An 18,410-nucleotide genomic window follows, 5' to 3' on the forward strand; every position below is an offset into this window, starting at 1 on the left:
AATTTATTGAGTAACATTGTCATTCGGTAACAGGGCTAGAAGAAATTCTAATTCTTATACTGCTCTATGTCACAGTTGTATTGGTTACACCCCCTTTTCTCTTTAGCTCACAACAGATTCTATGGGCATGAGTCTCTAGTCACTTACATGGAATTTATGCCGGTGTAAATCCATTGCTTTCAATGGAACTACGCCTGTTTTACACTAGTGTAAGTGAGAGGAGAACCAGGCCCCTTCTTTGGGATACTGAGGAGGGAGGGAACTCTAGAAAAGGAATTGATTTTTCAGACAAGATTTTTAAATGCATTTTCATTCTATTCATTGGTATAGGAAACATCACTTTGTAGCCTATAAAAAAGAAATTGAGAGAGGCTCTTCCAAAGAGCCCCTAAAAATAAGTCAGCTCATCATGCTTAGTCTTGCTGCTCTGATAACTGGAGAGGCTCAGAGGTTTGTTCTCATGAGGAAGGCTTTTGAACACCCGCAAGTGCAAGAACTCCTCATTGCCAACATGGACCTGAAAGTTAAGAAGAAAGGGACAGTAAATTCCACAGAATAAAAGCTTTCCAGGGACAGGACATTTTAGCGTGTGTGTGTTTTGGGTTGGGGGAAGGGAAGAGGGGGCTGAGGAGGGGCTGTCTTCTTGTTGGGGCACAGATTAGGAGTCATGAGCTCACTCCCTGGCTCTTTCACAAATTCACTGTGTGGCCTTGGGGCAAGTCACTCAGGCACAGAAAGGCTGTTTCCCTCTGTAAAACAAGGATAATCAGACTTGTTTACCTGGCAGGGGTGGTGTTAATTTATTAATGCAGTGAGGTGCTCTAATCTAATCTGTGACCACAAACACTAAAACGCCTTCATCATCATAACATGGTTGTTGCATGGGGTCATTACAGGGAAGAGTGGATCGTTTCCGTCCACACTGAACTAACATACAGTGGGTTTTTCCCATCTCCCTCTCCAGGGACACTACCAGCAAGTCACCACCTGGGAACACTTTGTTCCCAGTTCCTTTTGCCCTGATCCAAGGTCCCCCTTTCCAGACCTCTTTTCCGGAGAGTGACCAGTCCTCCCATAGCCTTTCGCTCAGGTCTTCACCCCGAGGGCTCCCTCTCTTCCAGCATTCCACTCCTCCAGGCCAACCTGCCTGTCAGACCTACCCCTCCCCACTCAGGGGAATCCACCCTCAACTTCTGGGCTCAATTTCCCCTGACCGGGCCAGATCTTCCCCTTTTCCTAGGAGACACTGCCTGAGGCTTCTGCTTGTCAGGGGTCCCTAGCTTTGGTCTCCTCTCACCAACAGCCTTCCTCCAATCTCACCAGCAGCTCATGGTTACTGCTCTCCCTCTAAACTCAGCTCTCTGCCAAGCAACTCCTGCCAGCTCTTCCTTGCTGCTTCCTGTTTCTCTGTGTGTGTGTGTGCGCGCATCTCTCTCTCTCCCCGCCTCCCATGGTCTCAAACAGTTCTCACCTGCCGATCTTGCCCCTCCCTCCTCAGGGCCCAAGTGCCCTCTTTTAAGCCCAAATGGGGGGTTAGCTGATGAGCAATAGGTGTGCTGGACCCCATTCCCTCTTAAAGGGGCCAGTCCCTCTGTGACACTCATTCTAAGGGCCAAATCACAGGAACCTCTTTGTAATTAACTAATTGAACAAGAAACAAGTATAAGATACTACGCATATAAAATTCAAACTGAGAACCCATTCCCCACTGCCCTGTACCTTGATGAAGTAGTTTATTCCAGCAACCACCTGAGTTTTAAACTCCACAGCAGTGAAGACCTCAAATTTCTTCCCTTCTTTTTCTTCCACTTGAAGCTTCACCTTAAGAAAATAAAAAAAGGAGAGGGTTTTACTAGTTATTCAAGGCAGATGTAAAGTCTGGAACCCATGAGCTCCACTGTTAGTGTTTCTAAGACGCGGTACAGGTCACACTATTGCAGTGTCTCTGGACATGTTGCTCTTTATGTTTCTCAAAAACGTAATGGCTAAAATGTGAGATGTTCCATAAAGCAAGATGTAACAGATGTGACAATTTCTTGCACTATCCCTGAAAAACCTTACTGAATGAAGTTCAAGTATCTTTGGGATCCAGTGTATTAAACAAAGATTATGTATTATTGTGGGCTGGGACTATATGGTCTCTCTCTAGGGGGGAGATGTGATATGAACCCTGGGAAGTGTTATGACCTTCAACTGACTGTATTTAATAATGTGCCAGACAAGAATGAACTTTTGGGACAAACAGTATCAAGTAGTTTGCCTGGGGTATCTCCAGGGGGAGGTGAAAGCAAATTCTCCACCGCCAGTTATGCCAAAAACCCAGACTTTCGAAGCTACACCCTGAGGAGAGGACCATTTTCTGCTGATCACCTGTACCCAGAGTCTCACGATCAAAGGCCCAAGCTATATAAAGGAGAGACTGAACTATTCTGAGCTAAAGGCTGTTACGAACTCAAATCAAACCGCACACGGGGGTTTTGTGAAGGACTGACTGCTACCAGGAAGAGCCGGCGGTAACCTGTAACTGCTGGCAATTGCAGCTGTTCATAGCCTGTGGAGAGAAAGCAAAGGCCAGACGCTGGCCTGTTTAGGCAGTCTGGCTTGCTGGAAATATCACAGTGTGGGCAGGGAACTCTGGAGCTTGGAAAAACCCTGGTCAGGAGGGAATGAGGCATGTGTGTCCACCAAGAGAAGTGACAGCTAAGGCTCAGGGAGCCTAGAGTAGGTGCCCTTGAGGGAGCACTGAGGGGAAATACAAGTGCAGTTGCCCTGAGCTATGACACAGAGTCACCAATTGGCCCCAGTTCTAGACAGGCAGTGAAACTGGGGAAGCAGCATAGTTCAGCAGACACAGTATAAGGCTGGAAGTCAGGAGATTTGGCTTCTAAATCTATCTAGCCACCTACCTCGCTATGTGACCTTTGGCAAGTTATTTCCTCTGTCTGTGTCTCAGCTTCCCTTTCTGTACTGTGGGAAAATCATACTGACCCACCTATGCAAAGTGCTTTGAAATCTACAGCCAAACACTAGGTGTCAAAAATACACAAAACCATTCCTCTTGACAACATGAGTCCTCTTCAGATCCATCTTCCTTTTCAAAATTAAAAACTGTTATTAATTCCTTGATGCACAGAAGGACTCAGACTTTGTAACACTCAGAGTCACGGCGCCTGATGCGCATCTGTGATTTTCATGGCATCTCACTGCAATCCACAAAGCCTGAGTTAGGCACTTAGGTTCCCTGTACAATGAATGGAGAGAGAGGGGCATCTTAGACTGCAAGCCACGAAAAGCCAGCATGCTAGGCAGGGAGCTGCCTAAGCTAACCAAGGCTAGCCGATGCTGACAAAAGGGGTAACCTTCACTCCTCCAATGGAGATAAGTGCTTAAGTCCAGGCTGCAGGGAGGCGCCACTCTCTGTTTAGTGATTCCACCTGGTGTCAGGTGGCTTAGGTGCCTAAATAGTTTCTTGTGGGAATGAGTTAGGTGCCTGCCTTGCCCACACAAAATGGAGAGGGGGACACAGGAGGAGGAAGAGCCAGGCTTTCCAGCCTACTGTTCAGAGCACTCACCAGGGATGTGGGAGAACTGGATTCTTCCCTCCTCCACTTAAGGGCGAGAAGGGAGATCCCTGTTCAAATCCTCTCCCCTCAAGCCAAGAGAGGAATTGAACCTGGGTCTCCCACATCCTAGGTGAGTGTGATAACCACTGAATTATGTGGTATTCTGATGTGGGGTTCCCTCAACTTGTGCTGCTGAAGCTGTTCTGTTGTGGATCAATAAAGAAAGAGTCAAGAGTGGGGGACTGGACTCAGGGCCTCCTACCTAACAAGTGGGTGCCCGAGCCACCTGGCTATAGAGTCACACTCTCTCTCTCTCTCATATACACACACACACACGCTCACTCGCCCAATGACGGTTCCATGGTGTACCAAGTACTTACACAGCACGCCACTTCCTCCTTCAGCCAGATTTTGAATGAGACTGTCTGGTAGGTGGCCTCTGGGCACGCTTACCAGAACGCGGGCCCTGCACGTGACTTACGCGGCTGACTGCCTGTCTGGCTCATAGATCACGCGGAGGCTTAGGAGGGAGATGGGCATTTGGATGCCTGGAGAGAGGCAGCAATGCACATGCTCAGAGGCAGAAACTTAGGCACCTTGGGAATTTTTACCCTGAAGACTGGCACTGGGTGAATTTAGGCACCTACAGGATTTGGTGGAAGTTTTGTGGATCACCATGGAGCCAAAATCTGGACTTGGAACCTAAATCTGGGCCTAAGTATTTAGTACTATGTAATCTTCAATCATTTAAAATAAACCTTTAAACTAAAACATCTGTGTTTCAGAAGGGGCATCCACTGAATATTACAACAGAAGTATGTACTTCATTCCATGGTGGAAATCTAGGGCATAAGCAAAAGAGCAGTAATAGTTCTGGTATGCGAGAATCAACTAACCCACAAATGCCACACTTAGTTCAGAGTATAAAGACATCTGTCTCCTTTCAGATGTGCTGTGCATATGGCATGCATGGCTTTGTTTGTATGAGACATACAAGTATAACAGTTTTTAATCCTGAGAGAATTCTGCGTCATGGCATGTGCGCAGAATTCACGTCCCCCGCAGATTTCTTTGCTTCCCCGCAGAAGAATGAATTCTGACGGGGAAGCAACAGAAAAGGCATAAGAGCGGTCACGCGCTGATCCCCGGCAGTGCAGGCTGGTTTGTTTGGGCACTCAGAGCAGTTGGTAGAAATGTAAATCACCACTGGGGAAGAGTGGGCACTGTGTGTGTGCGCGCATGCGAGACACACACTATCCCTCTTGCTCACTATTGCAGCACACTTTGCATGGAGAGGAGGGGCTTTGGGGTGTTTCTGAGGAGGTAAGCGTGGGGCAAGCTCTGTTCCCCTCAGAGCAGAATGTAGCAGCCTGCCTGCTTAGTGAATTGTTCCCATTGTCTTAGTGAATTCCCCCTGGAGTATAAAACAGGTGTAAAAGTTTTAAGGCTCCTTTACATTGCCAGAGTGGCGTAAAGAACAGTCAAGTATCAGGGGGTAGCCATGTTAGTCTGTATCCACAAAAACAACAAGGAGTCCGGTGGCACCTTAAAGACTAACAGATGTATTTGGGCATAAGCTTATGCCCAAATTCATCTGTTAGTCTTTAAGGTGCCACCGGACTCCTTGTTGTTTTTGTAAAGAATAGTATGGCCTTATAAATGCCTATGGTGCTTTAGTGATTAGAACTGGTCTAAATATTTGGACTGAAAAAATTCCTATGAAAATGTGGTCCATGAACTGTTTGCTACTGACCTTTCTGGAGATGGTCAGTAGCCAGTATAAATTGTGAGTTTGATTCCCCAGCCCTCACTTGCTCTTCAGTTGCCTAGGATATAACACTCAGCATATGGCTGCATATATTTGTTGACTAATAACTAGAAATAAAGGGTCAAACCTAGATACATTACCATTAGGCAAGAGGGTTTGGGGATTTCCACCAATGCTCCCCACTCCCATTCTCCATCCATTGTATTGTAGTTTAAACAAATTACCGAAATAATTGAAACCAGAGTAATTATATTGCATTATTTTGACAAATAAAATATGCAGACTATTACAGAATTTTAAAATATTGTGTGCAGAATTTTTAAATTTTTGTTGCAGCATTTTGAATTTTTTGGTACAAAATTCCCCCCAGGAGTAAGTTTTTAAACCATAAAATAATTTGGTGCAGAAGTAATGTCTAAAAAAAATATTTTAAAACTGTCCTGTAGAATAAGGATCCCATTTCCTATGGGAAATATAAATGAAGGCCCGTTAAGTGTGAGACTTTAGGAAGTCTGTTTAATGGATCTTTTACAGTATGATACTTCTGACTGGTAATAATAATAATAATAAATAAAAAATGCTATAAAGTAATAAGTGTTTTGCATTTCAAAAATTCTTTGATCACTGATTGAGGTTTACAACCCTTTGTGAGTTAGGTATTCCTATTCCCATATTACAGAAAGGAAAACTGAAGTACAGAGAGGGGAAGTGACTTGTCTAATATCCTAGATAAAGGCAGTGATAGAACCTGAGAGAATTCACAAATTACGGTTTGTCTTTCTGTGCTCAGATCATTGAAACACATGAGCTACAGCATAGGCTTTAGGTTGAAGAGAGGGATAATTTCAAACTTTACTTATAAGGACAAGGCAAGTTAATGATACTGACCAGTAATGCAGCCTTGTAGTCCCTGCCTCAACCCCAGCTCAGCACAGCTGATCTCACCTCTTTGGGTGCATGGCTATGTATCCTCCACCTCTCACAGTTTTCTGCTGTGCAGAAACACAAGTAAGGAGTATATACACAATCCAGCTCAGAAAAGGAAATTCCTGTTCCCTGTAAATATCCATTAAACAGGAGGAAAAAAACATTTGCCATTGTATTGCTGAGTCAGCGCACCTGCTCCCACCCCCCAAGCACAAAGGGTTCCAACTGGCTGCTCCTCAGGCTACTCCGTGAAATTGTGGAGTGGAAATGTACCTAGAAGATTCCTGCATCCAGGACTCCCCCCACTTCCTGCAGGAGAAGATGACAGGACCAAGAACTCGCTCACTTCACAGTTGAGCTAAGCTCTAGGCCACTCATACTAGCACGTTCCCTCTCATAGGGCATGAGAGGGAGCTCTGGCCACTCTGTATACTGTGTGTCACAGGGGATGAGCTCCCGTCCCCACCTGCATCCCCCCACACAATGAGATGTACTGTTATGAAACTCCAAAACTGAAGTGGTGAAGCTCTAACTTGCCTCTGGACCTGATTCCCCCCATGCAAAATGTAAATAACCCCCAAGCAATCTTGCATTTTACAATGGGCGAATACGACCCACAGAGGGTGCAGTCAGTCTTAGCCCAATTCCTTTTCCTACAGTGCTACAGGTAAGGATATTACTAAGAGCCAGATAGTGGACCAAGCGTGCCCGTCACTGCATTAACAGCCACGCTGCTGCTGCTGCCCCAAACATTCTGTGTAAACACAACTGAAGTGCTGATGAGCTAATGTTGCACCACTAAACAGAAAGAAAAATCCAGTAATATCATGGCCTCCCCCTCAGTGATTCTAGACCCTGCTCTGAGTGTTAGAGGTTAGGCAGACATCCTGGATCAGCATATTATATTTTTCCATCCTAAAGCAAAACACTTGGCTCCACAGATGAAGATGAGCCACAGTCATATGCAGCCTGGGGGCTGACGTTATTACCACAGAAACACTGACTCACAAAAGCATGTGACTGACAGGCATCTTCAGTCCCAGGAGGGAGGGGATCTCACAGGGAGAAGTGGTTCTGAAGTCCAGAAGGAGGGAGGAGGCAGACCAGTTGAGAGTCTCTGGGTAAAATCAAAAGGGTTAAACAAATAGGGTTCATGTCATGGTGTGTGTGTGTGGGGGGGGGGGGGGGATGCTACTATAGACCACCAAATCAGGAAGAGGAGGTGGATGAGGCATAACAAAAATATGCAAAACACAGGATCTGGTAGTAATGGGGGACTTTAACTACAGACATCTGTTGGTAAAGTAATACAGCAAAACACAAAATCTCCAATAAGTTCTTTGTATGTATTCAGGACAAGTTTTTGTTCCAGAAAGTGGAGGAAGTAACAGGGCACAGCCATTTCAGACCTGATTCTGAACAACAGGAAGGAATTGGTTGCGAATCTGAAGGTGAAAGGCAATTTGAGTGACAGTGATCATGAAAAGATGGATTTCATGATTCTAAGGAAAGAAAGGAGTGAGAGCAGCAAAATAAGGATAATGGACTTCAAAAAAGCAGACTAAAACTCAGAGAACTGTTAGTTAAGGTCTGATGGGAAGAATATCTAAGGGAAAAAAATCAGTTCAAAAGAGCCAGCAGTTATAGAATCATAGAAGATATGGGTTGGAAGAGAACTCAGGAGGTCATCTAGTCCAACCCCCTGCTCAAAGCAGGACCAACACCAACTAAATGATCCCAGCCAGAGCTTTGTCAAACCTGACCTTAAAAACCTCTAAGGATGGAGATTCCATCACCTCCCTAGGTAACCCATTCCAGTGCTTCACCACCACCCCTAGTGAAATAGTGTTTCCTAATATCCAACCTGGACCTCCCCCACTGCAACTTGTGACTATTGCTCCTTGTTCTGTCATCTGCCACCATTGAGAACAGCTGAGCTCCATCCTCTTTGGAACCCCACTTCAGGTAGTTGAATGTTGCTATCAAATCTCTCCCTTATTATTCTCTTCTGCAAACTAAACAAGCCCAGGTCCCTCAGCCTCTCCTCGTAACTCATGTGCCCCAGCCCCCTGATCATTTTCATTGCCCTCTCTGAACTCTCCAATTTGTCCACATCCTTTCTGTAGTTGGGGGCCCAAATCTGGACGCAATACTCCAGATGTGGCCTCACCAGTGCTGAATAGAGGGAAATAATCACTTCCCTCAATTTGCTGGCAATGCTCCTATTAAGAACAGCACAAGTGTGTAGGGACCAAAATCAGAAAGGCTAAGGCACAAAATGAGTTACACCTAGCAAGGGACATAAAAGGCAATACGAAGAGGTTACTTAAATACATCAGGAGTAAGAGAAAGAAGAAGGAAAGTGTAGGTCGTCTTCTTAGTGGGGAAGGAGAGCTAAGAACTGATGGCATCAAGAAAGCTGAGGTGCTTAATGCCTATTTTGCTTCAGTCTTCACTAAAAAGGTTAACGATGACCAGATACTCAAACACAATTATTGACAACCAGGGGGAAGGAATGCAAGTCAAACTAGGGAAAGAACAGATTGAAGAATATTTAGATATGTTAGATGTATGCAAGCAGAGCAGATGAAATTCATCCTAGGGTACTTAAGGAACTAGCTGAAGCAATCTTGTTAGCAATTATCTTTGAGAACTCCTGGAGGACAGGTGAGATCCCAGAAGATTGGATAAGGGCAAATAAAGTACCTATCTTAAAAGTGGGAGGGACAAGGAGGACCCGGGGAATTATACACCAATCAGCCTAACTTCAATATTTGGAAAGATACTGAAGCAAATTATTAAACAATCAGTTTGTAAGCATCTGGAGGATAATAGGGTTGTAAAAAATAGTCAGCAGGATTTATCAAGAACAAATCCTGCCAAACCAACTTAATTTCCTTCTTTGATTGGATTGCTGACCAAATGGATGGGGGAGGGGGAGAACAGTAGACGTGATATAACTTGATTTTAGTAAGGCTTTTGACACAGTTCTGCATGACATTGTCATAAGAAAACTAGCGAATGTGGTCTGGATGAAATTACTATAAGGTGGGTGAACAACTGGTATTCAAATGATAGTTATCAATGGATTGCTGTCAAATTGGGAGAGCACATCCAGTGGGGACTTGCAGGGGTCATTCCTGGGTCTGGTACTAATCAATATTTTCATTAAGGACTTGGATAATGGAGTAGAGAATAGGCTTATAAAATCTGCAGATGACACCAAGATGGGAGGGGCTGCAAGCATTTTGGAGGACAGGTTTAAAATTCAAAATGACCTTGACAAATCAGAGAATTGGTCTGAATTCAACAAGATGAAATTCAATAAAGACAAGTGCAAAGTACTTCACTTAAGAAGGAAAAATCAAATGCACAACTACAAAATGGAAATAACTGTCTAGGTGGTTGAACTGCTGAAAAGGTTCTGGGATTTATAGTGGACCACAAACTGAATATGTCATCAATATGATGCAGCTGCAAAAAAGGCTAATATCATTCTGGGGTGTATTAACAGGAGCGTTGTATGGAAGACACAGGAGGTAATTGTCCCGCTCTACTCAGCACTGGTGTGGTCCCAGCTGGAGTCCTGTGTCCAATTCTGGGCACCACAATTTAGGAAAGATGTGGATAAACTGGAAAAAGTCCAGAGGAGAGCAACAAAAATGATAAAAGGTTTAGAAAAGCTGACCTGTGAGGAAAGGTTCAAATAACTGGATGTGTATAGTCTTGAGAAAAGACGACTGAGGAGGGACCCGATAACAGCCTTCCAGTATGTTGATGGCTGTTTTAAAGAGGACTGTGATCAATTGTTATCCATGTCCACTGAAGGTAGGACAAGAAGTAATGGGCTTAATCTCCAGCAAGGAAGATTTAGGTTAGATAATAGGAAATAATTTCTAACTATACGGGTGGTTAAACTCTGGAATAGGCTTCCAAGGGAGGATGTGGAATCCCATTATTGGAAGCTGTAAAACAAGACGGACAAACACCTGTCAGGGATGGTCTAGGTTTACTTGGTCCTGCCACAGCACAGGGGGCTGGACTTGACTTCTCAAGGTCCCTTTGAGCCCTACATTTCTATAATTCCACCTGCTGCACATCCTCTTGTAGCTTGAAAAGTTTGAGGCTGGCCAGTCAGAATCACGTTTGGGAGAGTACAAAAAAAGCGAACATCATTCTGGGATGTATTAGCAGGAGTGTTGTCAGCAAGACACAAGAAGTAATTCTTCTGCTCTACTCCATGCTGATTAGGCCTCAAATGAAGTATTGTGTCCCATCCTGGGCACCACATTACAGGAAAGATGTGGACAAACTGGAGAAAGTCCAGAGAAGAGCAACATAAAACGATTAAAGGTCTAGAAAACATGACCTATGAGGGAAGATTGAAAAAATTGGGTTTGTTTAGTCTGGAGAAGAGACAACCGAAGGGGAACATAACAGTTTTCAGGTACATAAAAGATTGTTGTTACAAGGAGGATGGAGGTAAATTGTTTTCGTTAACCTCTGGGAATAGGACAAGAAGCAATGGGCTTAAAGTGCAGCTAAGGCAGTTTAGGTTGGACATTAGGAAAAACTTTCTGTCAGGGTGGTTAAGCACTGGAATAAACTGCCTAGGGATGTTGTGGAATCTCTGTCATTGGAGATTTTTAAGAGCAGGTTAGACAAACACTGTCAGGGATGGTCTAGTCCTGCCAGGAGTGCAGGGGACCAGACTAGATGACCTTTCGAGGTCCCTTCCAGTCCAACGATTCCATGATTCTAATAGGGGGGTATGTATGTTTTAATGCTTTTCCGGGCAAGGTCAGCTAGTTTAAAAGCAACTTCACATTTTAAAATAATGGATAAAAAGCTCTTTGCCTATTCTCCTGATTAGCTGAATTTTGGATTATCTGATCTGGCCCCAGTCCCAATTAGATCAGATAAACGAGGTTCTACTGTAATTTGTTCCAGATACAGAGCTGGCAGAGATAACTTTTCCCCTGGAGCAAGGGGGAGTCTAAATTCCAATCTGGTTTCTGGTCTGCCCTTGGGACTTTATACAGGTCCAGGGACCCCAGAATCAGAGGGGTCGGGGGGGCCATAGCCCTCCCACTTTTTGAAAGTGGATAGGCCTGGCCCATCCAATTTTTGCCAGGGCAGACTCTGCCCCCTTCCCTTCCTCTTCCCCCCTGAGGCCCCACTCCCCAGCCAGGCCAACATGGAGCCTGGCTGGGGAGCTGGGGCAGTTGCGCGTGGATCCTACACCAGCCCCAGGTCTGTGTCCCTGTCCCCCAGGATCCCCACTGGGCCGTGGAGGTGGAAGGTCCATGACTCCGCGTGGGCTCCCCACAGCTACCCGCACGGCTCTCGGAGTGGTATGGGGGCCTCGGAGCCGCTGCCCAGCCATGGTAAGAGCTGTGCGGGCAGCTCTGGGGAGCCAGCAGGGCCCAGCCCCCTCATCCTACTTCTGGCCGGCACTGGCTATGCGCCATGAGCTGTGATGGCTGGTGAGTGCGGGCAGGTGCCAGCTGGTGGCCAGTTACGTATCACCTCTACTGCCCACCTCTCAGCCCTTTACGTGCTCTCCCTCTCACTGTCTTTTTAACATAGGCTCAGTCAACTTGATGTTAATCTGAATGTTTGTACTGATCGACTGCCGCTGAACTCACTTGAAAATGAGTAATTTTACCAGGTGTCTCATATTCAGCATAAGGAAGGGAAATATGGTCACGCCACCCCTCAAACAGGCACTCTCGGGCCAAAGGCCTCCTCCCCAGATTAGCAGCTCCCTAACCTAGGGTTACCATATTTGAACTTTCAAAAAAGAGGACACTCCATGGGGGGTAGCCCCGCCCCCTAGCCACTCCCTCCCACTTCCCGCCCCCTGACTGCCCCCCACAGAACCCACAATCCATCCAACCCCCCTGCTCCTTGTCCCCTGATCACCCCCTTCCGGGACCCCTTCCCCTAACCGCCCCCCAGGACTCTACCCCCCATCTAAGCCTCTCTTCTCCTTGTCCCCGACTGCCCCCTCCTGAGACCCCCCCACCTTAACTGCCCCCCTAGGATCCCACTCCCTACCTGTCCCCTGACCTCAGTGACTTGAGTTGCATGTCCAGCCACAGCACTTGTCCTCAAGAGTTTGGGAGTCACATTTTAAAATTACTGCTACACTCCCATAAACAAAAAATAGTCATTCTCCATCATTGTAATAAAAACCTTGATAAATATTCATAGAAAAGGGGATCTTTCAGTAAATAAAAGCAGAATAGAAGTAACTTAAAAAAGTTTTCTGAAATCTTCGTCAATAGAGAAAGCTCCAAGAAGATCTCCAAAAGCTAAGCACTTTAAATGTTTTCATTTTCTTCTGGATTTATATTCACCTTCCTGCCAGATCAAAGAACTTGAATCTTCAAATATAAAATATTGGCCATTTTCAGACTTGCACTTAATTCTTCTCCTAATGCATGACTTGCAGTGAGTTTTTATGAGTAAGTTTTATAGGCCAGGTCTTATATTCACCACAGTTTGTATCACTGTTGAATAATAGCTGACTGCATCTCCAAATATAATACATATGTAGGCAATGAGTCAGATTTAATAGTCTTTATTGGATTCTGATATTTATTGCAAAATTGAACTAAGTGCTTTGATGAAGCAGTTTTTACAAGCACTAGTATGAATTGAAGCTAGCATTTACATTAATGTAATCTCTGTTCTGTGGATATGATGAAAACCTTGGCAAGAATTTAGACATTAGCCATGGCAAATGTTACAGAACACCATTGTGGGTAAAGGATTATATAGCTACTGCCAGTGGCTGTAAACAAAAGAAATGATGTTCTAACAGTTAGCCAGTGAGAAACTATAATATTTCCATTATTATACAAACAGGTCTTAAAGTCATTGCCTTTCTTCCTGATGTGTTAAAAGCAATTACCTTGGTTAATAAAATTCAAAGACAAGTTTTGTTTTTCCTATTCACAAAGTGTAAAGGACAGATCCTCTTTAGAATGTTGGGTGATATAGTCTTACTATTATCTCTCCAGCTATTTTTCTAGTAAAATAAGTTACATATTTAACACGGTCACAGAGAGACAGATTAACATGAATAGATAATATAGGCTTTATAGACCTATAAACTGGAGTAAATGAGGCAAAAATAGAAAGGAAACTTAGAGAGGATTTTGCTAAGGGAATAGCAGCTATTATTTAGAACATACAGACAAGCAACTCACTTCCCCCGGGATCCTATGCCCCTTCTCAAAGGGAGAACTCTCCAGCTCCCTTACCTTCAGCTTAGAGCAGCATGTCTGGCTCTGTGCCCCACGGAGCGCCCAGCCCCCCCAGCGCTACCGGAGATCTGAGGCTGCAGGGGAAGCGCGGGAGTGGCTTTGGCTGCCAGCCCCCCCAGTGCTGCCGGCATCTGAGGCTACAGAGGAGGGGAGCGGCTTTGGAAGCCGCTATCAGCCCCGCTCCGCCGGAGATCTGAAGCTTCAGGGGAGGGGGGAAGCGGGGCAGGAGCTTTGGCTGCCATCCCCACTGCCCCCCCAGCACTGCCGGTGATGGGGGAAGCGGGGGAGGGGGTTTGGCTGCCCCTTCCAGCGCCGCAACCCACCAGCGCTGCTCGCATGTGAGGCTGTAGGGGGGGGGGGAGTAGGGAGGGGCTTTGGCTGCCAAAGAAACCCCAACCAACGGCCCGGCCCCGCTGTTAGCTGCTTTTCGGTCTTTACATAGCCGTGGAGGGGGAAATCCCGGACATTTGTAAATCCCCACCCCTGCTATGTAAAGACCGAAACGCCCGACGTGTCCGGGGAAACCCGCACATGTTACAACCCCGCCTAACCCGGCCACACGCCCTCACCTCATCGACAACCTGCTGCGTTTCTGCGGTAGCCGGCTGGACACCCGTCAGCCCCCCACACTTCATCGCGGCGGCGGCAGCAGCGGAGCTCGGGTCCCGCCACAAGCGAAAGCGAAGCGATGTCGCAGGTAACAAGATTCCGTCACGTGATCTCAGTCCCGGCTCGGATTGGGCGGGTGGAGACTGAGAGCAACGCGACAGCAGCTCCTGTGCCGTGACCCCGCCCTGCGCCGGGGCGCGTGGCAGACGGGGCGTGGCCCGGAGCCCAGGGGGGCGGAGAGTTGGCCCCGCCCCGAGAGCCAGCGCTGACCTGTGGCTGAGGCTGGAACCCCCCGTTATCACTCGCGCTTGGTTCTGTCTCTGCCCGGGGGCGGGACTCGGGACGGGAGCGCTCAGAGCGCCCCGGCCGGGGCGTGGCGCAACGGGGGGGGGGAGATGAAGCCCGGGGGAAGCGGAGCGATCTGACGCACGCAGCAAAATCCTTCATCGCACGTTTGAGAGGATTTGAAAAGAGCCTTTAGCTAGGGTTACCATATTTTGTGCCTCCAAATGGAGGACACTCCCCGGGGCCCTGGCCCCGCCCCCAACTTCGCCCCCTCCCAAAGTCTCCGCCCCCTCCCCTGCTTCCTGCGAACATTTGAGTCGCAGGAAGCCTGTAGCGGGTAAGGGGTGTGTGGGGGGAGGAGGCGCGGCCCAGGCTGGCCCCCGGCGGCGCCAGCCTGGGTCGGCTCGGGCCCTGGGGTGCCGGCCCCGGCCGATCACTCCCGGCCCCGTAACCCCGGCTCCCGGCCCCGCTGGCCCGGCGCCCGGCCCCGCGGGCCCGGACCGGCTCCCCGACCCCGCGGGCCCGGACCGGCTCCCCGACCCCGCGGGCCCGGACCGGCTCCCCGACCCCGCGGGCCCGGACCGGCTCCCCGACCCCGGACCGGCTCCCGGCACCGCGGGCCCGGACCCCGGCCCGGCACCATGCCCCCGGCTCCCCGCCCGGCCCCGCGCCCAGCCCGGCCCGGCACTGCGACCCTGGCCCGGCCTGGCCCCCGGCCCGGCACCGCGCGCCCGGCCCGGCACCATGCCCCCGGCCCCGCGACCCCGGCCCCAGACAAAGAGGCCCCGGCCGAGCCCTCCCGATTTTCCCGGACATGCCTGGCTTTTGGGGATTTCCCCCCGGACGGGGATTTGAGCCCCCAAAAGCCGGACATGTCCGGGAAAATCCGGACGTATGGTAACCCTACTTTAGCATTAACCCCGGCTGCTGCTGCTGCCTATCATTGAATGAGTCTGGGCAGGGCTAGGCCCATCTCAGGCACTAGAAGTGGCTCCAGGCAGTAGCAGCGCCAGGGACAGGCGTGGGCAGAACTCCTCTCCCATGATCACAGCACTGAAGTGGGTCAGTGTGGCAGATAAACAGCTGATCCTTTGGCATTAACCCTACACTTAACTTAGTGTATATAAAAAATGTGTATGCAGGCGGGGCGCACACTTTAAGATCTCTTTCCATTCTACTAACCTTGTGCTGCAGGAGAAGGAGAGACCAGCTACTTGTGCTGGGGTCTCTGAATTGTTGCCAACTTCTGGAAAAGTTTTGCAAGGGACAATTGGCAAAATATGCTGAGTTTCTGGAGTCACTGGAAGTTTTGTGTACATTCTGAAGAGGTTTAAGATTCACAAACTTTATAAACATTAACTATTTAATGGCCACAAGTCCTCTGAGGTGTTAAGTCCATTTTACAGGTGGAGAAACTAAGGCTCAATTAGATTATGGTCTATATTTTCAAACTCAGATGTATAATTTTATACACCCATCTATTGAAGTTGACCTGATTTTCAGATGTGCTGAGCACTTTCAGACCTCATTACTTTCAGTGGAAGCTGGGGTATTCAGCATAGCAGGATTTAAATCCATGATTCTAGCTCATGGATGCTGACCCCATCATGTGACAAATATACCCTATTAATCTTTGTCACCTGGGTGAGGTGACTGGAGCCGGGCAATATAAAAAGCAGTCTCTTACCCACCAACCACCTGAGAGCAAACCCTTCACACACATAGTTTAAACATTTACAATTAAATGGAATTGTTAAATCACAACCTGTTTTCTTTAAATTTAGTTTATGAATTTTCAAGGCTACTTAACTATATGGTGAGATTGAAAGGGGATTTTTGATTTAGAGAAACACAAGGAGGTAGACTTGCATCAAATTTCCAAACCAGGGTAATTATTTTAATATTCTGTAACACAAACAACAGTTTGACAAGTTTTCTTCACATGTGGAAGAAAGTTTCTGGCATTTTTCTCCTTGGCAAATTTCAGCCCTTGCCAATTTCACTAGCCAAAGTTACAGGGAAGCTAACTATAGTGCTTAGAATGTGAAGCTGGCAGCAGAATTATCTATGAAGACACTGTGGTCTCTTTGTAATGAATGTTCATAAAACTGAAAGAGACTATAGACCAGGTTTGTTTGTGTGCTGTGTTCTTGCTTGATTGAAGTTTATAGAGTGGTCTGTTTTGGGGGCCATGTGATGAGTTAGGCTAGGCTGAGAGTTTACTATCTAGCTTGCCATCCTTTGATCCCTAATCCCTTCAGGATCCTTGATAAGGGGGAGGGACTAACTCAGGGAATACAGGAGTTTAAAAAAATGACCAGAACAGCAACAAACAGGAGTTCTGCGAGGGAGTTTAGAGAGGGAGCATGAGAGGCAGATACACCTAACAAACATACTCTGATTGAATTTAGGCCGATAACCTTCCAAATATAGACCCCCCACCGCAGGAGTAAAAAGAATGCAGGCAGACATTCAGCAGCAGAGTGGGGGCTATCCACTTTATTGCAGTGAATGCAGCATGTAATCTTGAGAGCAGAGTGACTAACTGGAGGAGCTAAGAGAGACAGAGAGGTACATAAAGGAGATTTTCAGAGAGGCAGCAGAGCAGTCCTACACACACACACACACACCCCAGTCTGACAGTCTCTGTGCTGTTAAGGAGGATGAAAGTTTCAGGGAAGAAGAACATTAAGCTAGAGTGGAGGGAAATGATCTCATAGTTGGGACCCTCCTTCCAGATGATGTCATGGTATCATCTGAGAATACCCTTCTGAGGGAGGGAACCCCAGTTATTAGGAAGAGGCAGATAATAGCAATGGGGGATTGTATTATTAGAACTATAGATAGTTAGGTTTGTGATGACCAGGAGAACTGTGTGGTCAATTGCCTGGCAGGTGCAAAGGTTACGGATCTTGTGAGACATTTAGACAGACTTATTTGCCGTGCTGGGGAGAAGCGAGTGCTCGTGGTACATGTAGATACTAATAACATAGGGAAGGGTAGGAGAAATGTCCTGGAGGCCAAATTTAGGCTGCTAAGTAAGAGATTAAAGTCTGGGACCTCCATGGTATTGATAGCATTCTCTGAAATGCTTCCAGTTCCACCCCCAAGGCTAGTTAGACAGGTAAAACTGCAGGGTCTCAATGCGTGGATGAGACAATGGTGTTGGAAGGAGGGATTTAGGTTTATTAGGAACTGGGAACCCTCTGGGAAAGGAGGAGCCTGTACAGAAAGAATGGGCTCCACCTAAACCAAAACACAACCAGATTGCTGGCATGTAAAATTAACACGATGGTTGAGGAGTTTTTAAACTCAGGGCTGGGGGAAAGCCAACAGGAGTGGAGGAGTACATGGTTTGGACAGAGACCTCAATTAGGTATTTATTAAAGGGAATACGCTGTATTCTAGTAAAGAGGAGGGGATAGAAGTTGATAAAGTACATGTAGGAACTGAAGAGAAACAGGTCAAGTGAAAAAAGTTCTATTCAAATATATCACATGAAAGCAAACATCTAAATATTGACAAATTTTGTAAATGCTTGTATACAAAAGCTAGAAGTCTAAATACTAAGATGGGTGAACTTGAGTGAGTGTTATTAAATGAGGATGTTGATTTAATAGGCAAAACAAACTTGGTGGAACAATGATCATCAATGAGACAGTATTACAAGGGTACAAAATATATAGGAATGAGAGAGTAGGTTGAGCTGGTGGGAGAGGGGCACTATACGTGAAAGAAAGCATAGAGTCAACTATAGTAAAAATCTTAAATGAACCAAACTGTGCTAAACAATCTGTAGGGATAGAAATTCCATGCTCAAATAATAACTGTATACCAAAAGAAATATGCTACCGACCAGCTGTCTGTGATGGTGACTGTGAAATTGTCAGGGAGATTAGAGAGGCTACAAAAACCCAATAATAATGAGGAATTTCAGGTATCTCTCTATTGACTGGGTACACGTCACCTCAGAATGGGATGCAG

General features: G+C 46.8%; 1 protein-coding gene across 1 annotated transcript; it reads right to left on the bottom strand.

The window, feature by feature from the left end:
* Window positions 1-294: 294 nt before the first annotated feature.
* LOC101949139 (cystatin-B-like) lies at window positions 295-14,518 on the bottom strand. The gene is made up of 3 exons (XM_005292742.4): window positions 14,102-14,518; window positions 1,720-1,821; window positions 295-517 (listed from the first exon to the last, which is right to left on the bottom strand). Exons 1-3 carry the CDS (start codon window positions 14,165-14,167, stop codon window positions 389-391), a joined length of 297 nt encoding a protein of 98 aa, XP_005292799.1. The 5' UTR covers window positions 14,168-14,518; the 3' UTR covers window positions 295-388.
* Between the last annotated feature and the right edge of the window lie 3,892 nt (window positions 14,519-18,410).

The sequence above is a fragment of the Chrysemys picta genome, chromosome 1 (assembly GCF_011386835.1).
Source record: "Chrysemys picta bellii isolate R12L10 chromosome 1, ASM1138683v2, whole genome shotgun sequence".
Lineage (NCBI taxonomy): Eukaryota > Metazoa > Chordata > Testudines > Emydidae > Chrysemys > Chrysemys picta.

What these genes read in the sequence shown, in the direction of transcription:
- LOC101949139 (XM_005292742.4), bottom strand. Translation starts at nt 14,167, where the DNA reads ATGAAGTGTGGGGGGCTGACGGGTGTCCAGCCGGCTACCGCAGAAACG. An exon ending in CGCAGCAGGTTGTCGATGAG is followed by an intron (nt 1,822 to 14,101) that starts GTGAGGGCGTGT and finishes TATTTTCTTAAG; the next exon opens with GTGAAGCTTCAAGTGGAAGA. An exon ending in GAATAAACTACTTCATCAAG is followed by an intron (nt 518 to 1,719) that starts GTACAGGGCAGT and finishes CTTAACTTTCAG; the next exon opens with GTCCATGTTGGCAATGAGGA.